The 10,237-nt window shown below is 36.9% G+C and overlaps 1 protein-coding gene across 1 annotated transcript in view; it reads left to right on the top strand.

Annotated features, from left to right (window-relative positions):
• Positions 1-7,609: 7,609 nt before the first annotated feature.
• The window catches only part of LOC107570560 (type I inositol 1,4,5-trisphosphate 5-phosphatase-like), a gene marked incomplete at its 5' end in the record, with an annotated part of 51,283 nt that continues 48,655 nt past the window's right edge, over positions 7,610-10,237 (top strand). The window contains 2 exons of the mRNA XM_016256793.1: positions 7,610-7,741; positions 8,830-8,904. Coding sequence (XP_016112279.1) covers positions 7,610-7,741; positions 8,830-8,904 — 207 coding nt within the window. The remainder of the gene's footprint in view (positions 7,742-8,829; positions 8,905-10,237) is intronic.

Here is a 10,237-nt window from a genome sequence, read left to right as displayed (position 1 = left end):
TTTTATGCCCAAACTCTGTAATGCAAAAAAAATAATTAAAAAAATCACAATCTAAATATAAATCATTTCTTTTTTTTTTCTCAGTTATAATGGTCCTAAAATTGGCTTCTTTTTAAAAAGTAGTTTCTTTTCTTTAGATTTTTTGTGTAAAATGTTTAGTCATGAGATCCACTCTAATCTCTCTCTCTCTGTCTCTCCTCCTCTTTCCTGGATCTCCCGGGTTGAAGGAGGCGGATCATTTGAACAAAATGGTGCAGATAAATTAAAGGCTGTTAGTGTGACTGAAGCGTCATTGTGTTCGACTCTATTGTAGCGGCTCCTTTCACACTGTAACACAGAAAAGCTCCATCTCTCTCACACACACACACACTCACACTCACACTCTCTCACTCACACACACACACTCACACACACACACTCTCTCTCTCTCTCACACACACACACACACACTCTCACTCTCTCTCTCTCACACACACACTCTCTCTCTCTCTCTCTCACACACACACACACACACTCTCACTCTCTCTCTCTCACACACACACTCTCTCTCTCTCTCTCTCACACACACACACACACACTCTCACTCTCTCTCTCTCACACACACACTCTCTCTCTCTCTCTCTCACACACACACACACACACTCTCACTCTCTCTCTCTCACACACACACTCTCTCTCTCTCTCTCTCACACACACACACACACACACACAGATCAGTGTGCTATGAGACTCTTCAGCTCAAGTGTTGATCTGTTAAACTCTCTAATGAGTGAATGCAGCGGCTTCATTCATTAAGAGTGTCATTATGACACTGAAAGTGCTTCAGATTGCTCTTCTGACTCCATTAAATCTCTTCATTCTTCATCAGGTGTGTTTCTCGTATGAGAAGTCATCAATAAATCAGCTGTTTAATTGTTTCATTCATTCAGCACGTGTTTGAAGCTAGGCTTCATTATTTCATCAGCATTTGTGGTTTGCGAGTGTCGGTGGAGGTCAGCGTCTCATTAATTGTTGCTTGTTGAACTTTATTGATTGTTGGTAATGAACTCTGCAGAGACGCTCGTTAGAGGAGAGCTAATCTCTGCTTAATTGAGCGTTTGTCCCATCTTCTCTGAAACGCTGCATAATCTCATCCGTCCAAATGAGAGCCGCACACTTTAGTTTTTATTCATCAATTAGGTATGAAATTAATATTTCACTCACCAGTCAAGTTGGCTGCTAAAAAAATAAGTTACTAGTCATTCAGAACTCCTACTAGCCCAAACAAAACTATATATATATATATAAACAGATCCTGAAGGAGAAGTGACCTGATTTTTTTTTATGGCTTCAGAAGTTTAGAGACAATATTTGAAAGGAATAAATTTATAACGATCAATTCTACATTTCAGTGATGTTTGTAAATGAAATCCAGTGGGATTTCAGATGCGTCACGTGAGAAGAAACGGATCAGATCTGGGTGTGAACATGTTTTAATAGAATCAGTCAGGAGTGTGTGATGGTGAGATCTCCACTGATCCAGCAGCACTGAGTGAACAGACATTAACCAGTGTGTTGACCATCTGTGCTGCCTGGTTTCACAGATCTGCCTGAACAGCAGGAGAGTGTGTGTGTGTGTGTACAGGTGGATGAGTGTGTAAAACAATGAATCCTTTAACTCACTTAAACCAGTGAACACACACACCCATTACTAACACAACACACACTCACAATGAAGCATCTGCTCACTCTATCCTGTCAAGAAGCCTTGTCTTTAGCTATTGTGTGTGTGTGTGTGTGTGTGTGTGTTGGTCTCTGTGTGTGTTTGTGTGTGGAAGGGGCGGGACCTCTATTCAGATTCTTATTCATCTGTGATTAGTTTTATTTTCATGATTACATTAATGATCTGATCTTTATGGATCCACCATCACTGTCTGTGTTCTAAATTCGCTGTCTACATAGGCAGCTGTCTTATGAGGCAACTCTTAGTCTACTTGGTTACTCTCTGTTTCTTTGTAACTGTTTGAGGAATTTGTGTGTGTGTATGTGATATGTTTCATATTTAACCAACGTTCATTTCATTTTAACCTTATTCTTTGTGTGTGTGTGTGTGTGTGTGTGTGTGTGTGTGTGTATGTTTGTCTGTGTGTGAGTGTGAATTGTGTGAATTGTGTGTGTGTGTGTGTGTGTGTGTGCGTGCATGTGTCTAAGAGTGTGTGTGTGTGTGTGTGTATGTTGGTCAGTGTGTGTGTGATGGTCCTTCTCTCTCTCTCTCTGGGTGTGTCTGTCCCCCCAGTGCTGGAAGGTCATGGGGGTCAAAGTGATGAATTTTTATGGGCCTGTTCCTTGTGTTTCAGGCCTGTTCTATTCTCCTTGCGCTGCACTGACTCTCAAAGACTTCCAGGCCGGCCAATTTGTCCTGCCGGACTCTAGAGAATGGCCTATTTGAGTGGTTAAATACCAGAGGGGCGAACACACACACACACACAGCACCTCTCTCGCATCCCACATTGATTTGTGGCGCGTCCATTATCTGCGGCGGAGAACAAACGCGCTCTGACGGGGCCCGGCGGTATTTGAGGCCCTTGGCCCTGCTGCCCATTGTTTTAGAGAGATTTCCCAGATGTTGTGACGGCCAAGATAAATAGGCAGCTTTATCCTCTCTCTCCCACACCTCTTTATCTGCCCTCGTCTCTTTTCAGCGCACGGACCCCCTACATTGAGCTTCTCCACCGCAGGGGCTGATGGGAAAGGATGCGTGTGGGATTTTCAGAGAGTGTTAAAGTTAAATGATCTCGTAAAAACAAGCACAAATGGTGCTGACTGTAAAGCAGTGTTAAAGGGACAGTTCACCCAGAAATGAAAATTCTGTCATCATTTAATTTCCCTCAAGTTGTGAAACACAAAAGAAGGTATTTTGAAGAAGAATGTAGGTTTGGAACAACATGAGGGTAAGTGATGACAGAATTAATTTTTTTGGATGAACTGTCCATTTAATTTGATTGGCAAAACGATTCACGAAAGATAACCAAGGTTTACACAACAACGATGTACTAAAATTTGTGTTTTCTTTGCATTTTCGCATACAGACGACATCGTTGTCAAAACGATCCCTGTTCAAACGAATCTGCGAAAACGACTAAAAACGCTGCATTATGCATGACAGGCCAGTAGGTGGCGACGTCACTTTGTAAAAAACACTGCACACATGTGCACATACGCATTCCTGTTGACTGAACACGTAATATGCATGTGCACGACGTCACCATTTTTACAAATTCGCATTTTCGTAATTTATGTGGTATCGTTTTTAAAAACCTGCACTTTGAAACTTTCAAAACTAACTAGAGTTAAACATACTGTTAGTGACTGCTAACGTTTGTTAGTGCTGACTGGAGAAGCACATTTACAAGTCAAAACACACTTTTACTGAGCAAGCATTTAATAGGAGGATTCAGCTACTGCTCAGAATTGCTAAAAATCAGTATTAAAGTGCATCTCCAGTATAGTTTTTTTTCTTTTTACTCTGAAGCAATATTCACTCAGAGATTGCTGCTAAATTTCACACATAATTATAAAGCAATGACCAGGGCTATTATAGATAAGTAAAACTGAAACTAATAATTAAAAAAAATATAAATGTTAAATAAATAAAAATCAATGCAAGCTATATATAGCTACTGAAATGTATACGCATGTTAAAATAAAGAAAAATATATAGAATGTGTCTAAAATATAAATTATATAAAAATATTTAAATCATATAGAAAAAAATTAATGATATAGAAATTATGCATATACAAAACTAATTAATATTAGTAATTTTGATTTAGTAATTAGTAATTAAATTTTATTAGTAATTCTATTTTAAAATATTAGTAATTTTGTGTATTATATTTTATTTAATATAAATCACACACACATATATATATATATATATATATATATATATATATATACACACACATTAGAGCTAATATACAATATTATAAATGTAATATAAATTATATAATTGATCCTAGTTTGCTTGTACTAATCTCCATTTCACATTTTCTTCTGGAGATGTTCTGGTCAATATTAGAATAAAGGCTTAATCTTAATCTGTAAATGTGGCCATTTTTTTGCATTTCCACGGCCCAGTGTCTCTCATCTTCTCTGTTTTTCTCCAGCTCTGTCCTCAGTTGCTCATTTTCTGGGCTGCGATGGCTGCGCTGTAGAATTATGGGATGGAAATCAATAGTGTCCGGATTGAGTGATCAGGGAAAGTTTTAGTGCTGTGGGCTCAAGGCTTCATCAACACGGTTTAAAGCACGTCTGCTGAAGCCCGAGCACAGGACTCACTTCGCTGCGCTCCGGATTAATCGCCTGCAGCAGAGCATCATGGGATTGGCCTGAACACACGGGGCTTGTTTCAAGATGTAGTAACTTTTCTGCCACATTTTTCTGACTGTGACAGTCACTGCCTGGATGTTAAGCTGAAAGCTGATGCGTTTGAGATGCGTCCCTATAAACGACACACCTGGATGTTTCTTTGTTTTATAAAACAATCTGTGATTATCATATAATTATTATTATTGTTTTTAGATTTTATATTTTATATAAATAGCTGTACTTTAGTTTATGTAATATATAATATTATATTTAATTTGTTAATATATTTAATATTATATATTGCATCTATATGTTATATTTCATATTTGTTATTATTATTATTGTTGTTAATATTATTGATATTATTATTATTATTATTACATTATTTTGTTGAAAATAGTATATTTATTTTATGTTTTACATATTATATTTTTTTATAATATATATATATATAGTTTTTAAATAAATGTAATATAAATTGCCGTATTTTGTGTATTATATGTTATTATATTTTATTTAATATAAATTAAATTTTTATATATATATATATATATATATATATACACAATGTATTTAGTACAGTATATATAATACAGTACACACACATGTATTATATAAACAAAAACTTTTGGATGCGATTAAAAAAAATATATATATATATTTATGAAGAGTTTGGTTCCAAAACGCTATAAATCCATTTTGATTAATTTGAGTAAAAATGTGTTTTCTTTACCAAGAAAGTGGCCACTATTTTCTGTTTCAAACGTTCACATAGCATCTTTACGTTAAAATAACATAAAAAATTCAAATCCGGATTTTGATTCTCAAAGATTTATTATAAAAACTGATCATTTTTTTCCCCCAAAATGCAATAAATCCATTGAATCAATATAAAAGTAATGTTTCATATTGAAACTGTGGTAAATGCACGGCAAGGTAAGTTGCTCCACATCTGACGGCCTCTGGACTTACGTTTCTTTCCCACCGCAGGTTCATCAATGCCGTCAAAATCATCATCCAGCTGATGAACGATAAAAACACTGACAGCCAATCAGAATCCATCCTGCTGTAACGAGCTCAAGAATTTAAAGCAGCAGACGCGCGTGCGCTTAGAATACACCGACGATATCGCTCGCTGGTGTGGACGCTAACATCGTTATCTTTATAGTTATCGTTCTTGGTGTGAACGGGGCTTAACACGGCGGATATTTTTAAAATTGGCTTTTTAATACCGACCAGATACAATACTGATTCAATTTTATTTATATTTTATGCCGTTTATCGCGTTTTGGAACCAAACTCTTCACCATACATATAATTTTTTTTAAAAATTCATCTTTATAGATGTTTCCTCTGAGATGTTAATGTGATTTGAGACGAGGTCGGTGAGAGCGCGCTCGGATTGAGTTTATGCACACGGCTTGACCCGGTCACATGACCCGCGGCGTCCAATCACAGGTCAGCGTGAGTTTGTGTTGATGCACCTGGTGCGTGATAATAATAATAATAATAATAATAAGCTGCAGCAGAACACATGATGAGATCAGGAGGAATGACTGATTGATCAGCGCTGAGGTGATTCTGATCACTCATGATCAATCAATCCGTCTCTGGCCCATACACACACTCTGTGTTTGATTGATTACAGTATTGATGCGATTGGAAACACAAGTGTTGATTTGTAGAGTTTTTGGCTTCTGATGTGAAGCTTTAACATGTTTACACCTGCTTTAATACATGTACAAAACAATAGCCGAATTAGCGCGGTACTTCCGTGTTTTGTGGACAGTTTGAGGTTGTAAATACCTGATTAAGGTAATCAATCAGTACCATGGTATAGAAGTACTTTACCAGCACTGTACCGTAGTATCACCACAGTACATTTTGTAAGAGTAGACAGAGATCTGAATACAAATGTTTGTATATATTTTGTGTGTGTGTGTGTGTGTGTGTATAGTATTTTGTATTTATATATATATATTTTTTTATACAATTAAATATATATATATATATAGATTATTAATTATATTAATTTATATATATATATATATATATTAATTTATATATTTTTTCTAGTGTATACATTTATTAATATTTTTTATATTTTACATAATCTCATCTATATATCTATAGCTATTTGAAATATAAATAAATAAAATAATGAAAAATATGTAATTATGTAAATATAAAATAACAGTTTTTCTTTCAAATTGGCATTTGATAATTCAAAGAATAATTTTTTAATAATTATTTATGTTTATTTATTTTATTTAAGCAATAATCATAAATTAATAAATTCATATAAAATAAAATATTTAAAAATAAATACTTTTTTTATTATTATTGACAGTTGAAATTAAAATGCAAACATAACTCTCTTCCTAAATGAATTTATTTCCCATTTCTGTGTAATTCCTGATTGGTCAGTGCTTTAGTATTTGAGTCTAATGACTTTAAACTGTATAATTGATCATTGACTCATTAAGTTGCTCGTAGAATATTCAGTATTTCGTGTGTGTGTGTGTGTGTGTGTGTGTGTGTGTGTTTATTTGTTAAGTAGTCATAAATAAAAATGATGCATCCAGAGGGTCAGTATCTCAAAACGAGCAGCTGATTTTATATCATCTGAAGCCTCGTGGTTTCTCAAATCCGTCCGAATATGAATGTTTTCTGAACGCTACAGTAAGATGCTTTTCCCGCATCAGTCTGTTGAGTTTCTGCTTGGCCGACGTTCGATCTGAGCAGCAGCGGCGTTTGAGTTCTTCTTGAGAAAAATCTGAAGCGAGTAAATTGTGTGGCTCCTGACGGCCGCTCTCACCGTCTCCGGCTCTTTTGAGGAGTTTTTCCAGAGCTATTCATTACAAATCAGCTTAATGAGAGCAAAGCGCATTAGTGGCTCCCGCCGCTGCAAACGACTGAAAGATGGAGCGATTTGTTGACTCTTTAGAGAGCGGCTTAAGCCGAAGCTGTTTGTTCTGATCCTCGGCTTTCTGACATTTCCCTCCAAAGGGTTTTCCTGCCGGTTTTATTGGCTTGACCTGATTAGCTAATCTGTGCTTTGAATTTCAATGGCTTCTCGGGCCGCTGGGAACCGGATTACCTCATTCAGCGGTCCTCAAACACAGATGGCCGAATGTTTAACCGATTGTTAAAAGAGTCGACAAAAGGGAGTTTAACGGAGCACACGGTCTTTAAGCTCAATGCATGCAGAGGAGTAAAGAGAGATGCTCCTGTGTTGATGTTGTGATGCTGATATTAAATCGATGTCGTCTCTTCTTCTTCTTCTTCTCCTCAGAGTCTGTGCTCGACGGCTAGCGTGCAGACGGTGAGATCCGCCGACACCAATGAAGTCCACAAACTCATCTTCAGAGAGTCAGACAATGACCGCAAGGTGAAGCCTTTCACTGCTTCATGTAGTCTTCAAACATATATGTTCAACCAATGGGCCTCCAAATATTATACTGATTTCTGAAGATCACGTGACACTGAAGACTGGAGGAATGATGCTGAAAATACAGCTGCGCATCACAGAAATACATTACATTTTAACACATATTCACATAGAAAACAATTCACAATTTTACTGCTTTTGCTGTGTTTTGGATCAAATAAATGCAGGCTTGGTGAACAGAAGAGACTTCTTTAAGAAATCTTACGGTTGAAAAGCTTGATATACTTTTTGCTGATGACTTGGTCATTCTGTGATCTGTCTGTGTGCGAAGGTTGGTGTGTTTTACAAGGGTTCACTTACTGTTTCCTCACTCATCAGTTGAAGATCTTTAATCTACTACAGGCTCCTCCATAATTTGGTGTAGATCTGTTAAACGTAAAGGTTTTTATTATACACTACCATTCAAAAGTTTAGGGTCAGTAGGATTTTTTTTTTAATGAAAAAAAATGCTCTCTCGTTCACCGAGGCTGCATTTATTTGATCAAAAATACAGTAAAATTAGTGAAATATTATTCTAATGTAAAACCGCAGTTTTCTATGTGAATATGTGTTAAACTGTAATGTATTTCTGTGATGTGCAGCTGTATTTTCAGCATCATTCCTCCAGTCTTCAGTGTCACATGATCTTCAGAAATCAGTATAATATGCTGATCTGCTGCTCGAGAAACATTTCTGAGTATTATCAATGTTGAAAACAGTCGTGCTGCACAATATTAATATTTAAACCGTGATGCATTTTATCTTTCAGGATTCACAGATGAACAGAAAGTTCAAAAGAACAGCGTTTATTTCAAATAGAAATCTTTTGTGACATTATAAATGTCTTTACTGACACTTTTGATCAACTTAACACATCCTTGAAGAATAAAAGAGTCACTTCTTTAAAAAAGTAATCTTAGTGACCCAAGATTTTGAACCAGAGCCAATGTCATACACTTTATTTATAATATTAGCTCTCATTGGTTTCTGCTGTTGAAGTGTTCGCTGAAGCGAATGAAGATCTGTGTTTGTTCTCGGTCCTCTCATAGGTTGTCCTCCAGCTGGAAAAGAAGTTGTTTAACTACATTAACCAGGACGTTTTCCGGGAAAACAATGGAACGCTGGTAAGAGACTCGATCCTGTTTAAATGCCTCATAACTGTGTGAATGTTTGACTTCAGTCTTCCTGAATGAGACGCTTTGATGGAGATGAACTTCGATGAACTTTATGAATTAAGACAATTAGCGGCACACTGGATGTCACTGTGGATACAGATGTTCGGACAGATTATGATGGAGAGGTCAGACCTCAGCCGTGCGATCTTGTGCTTATAAAGAGACGCATTCACAAAATACAAATAATTGATCACATTCCATTTCCATGCAGCATTTCAGTTTAGTACAGTTATTTGAAAATAAATAAATAAAATAAAATAAATATTAAATAAAAGTAAAGATGTAAACAAAAACGTTAATTAAATAAAAATAAATAATTTATTTTACATTTTATTTCAGTTAATGTTTTTCAAATGTGAAATAAGCTCATAATCTAACAGTATGAGAGAGGAGTGAGGATTGTTTTCCAACGTCTGTCTGTTTATTCTTTCTCAAAATGACCAAGAGAATCATTAACAGGAGCATGAAGGAGCTGAAATCGTTAGTGGATCTATGTGTGAGTGTGAGTGTGAGTGTGAGTTGTGAGTGTGTGTGAGAGAGAGAGAGAGAGTGTGTGTGTGTGTGTGTGAGTGTGTGCGTTTTTGTGACAAATGAGGACATAAATGTGTATAATGACAAAGGTATGACAGGTATTACAAGGAGAAGGTGACTTTTCAGGACATTACCCCATGTCCCCACTTTTCAAAACACTTATAAATCACACAGAATGGAGTGTATTGAAAATCTGAAATAGCAGAAAGTTTCCTGTGAGGGGTAGGTTTAGGGGTAGGGTTGGTGTAGGGCAATAGAATATACGGTCTGTACAGTATAAAAACCATTACGCCTATGGAGAGTCCCCACTTTTCACAAAAACAAACCTGTGTGTGTGTGTGTGTGTGTGTGTGTGTGTGTGGGTGTGTGTGTGTGTGGGTGTGAGTGAGTGAGGGTGTGAGTGAGTGAGTAAGTGTGTGTGAGTAAGTGTGTGTGTGTGTGTGCGTGCGTGTGTGAGTGAGTGAGGGTGTGTGTGTGTGTGAGTGAGTGAGGGTGTGTGTGAGTATGTGTGTGTGAGTGAGGGTGTGTGTGTGTGTGAGTGAGGGTGTGTGTGAGTAAGTGTGTGTGAGTGAGGGTGTGTGTGTGAGTGAGTGAGGGTGTGTATGAGTAAGTGTGTGTGTGTGTGTGTGTGAGTAAGTGTGCGTGCGTGTGTGTCTGTGTGTGAGTCTGTGTCTGTGTGCGTGCGTGCGTGTGTGTCTGTGTCTGTGTGTGTGTCTGTGTCTGTCTGTGTGTGTGTGTGTGTGTGTGTGTG

Source organism: Sinocyclocheilus grahami, unplaced genomic scaffold (assembly GCF_001515645.1).
Source record: "Sinocyclocheilus grahami isolate Dianchi unplaced genomic scaffold, SAMN03320097.WGS_v1.1 scaffold1477.1, whole genome shotgun sequence".
NCBI lineage: Eukaryota > Metazoa > Chordata > Actinopteri > Cypriniformes > Cyprinidae > Sinocyclocheilus > Sinocyclocheilus grahami.
Note: the sequence above shows the minus strand (reverse complement) of the source record. Positions and strands in the feature narration are given on the sequence as shown.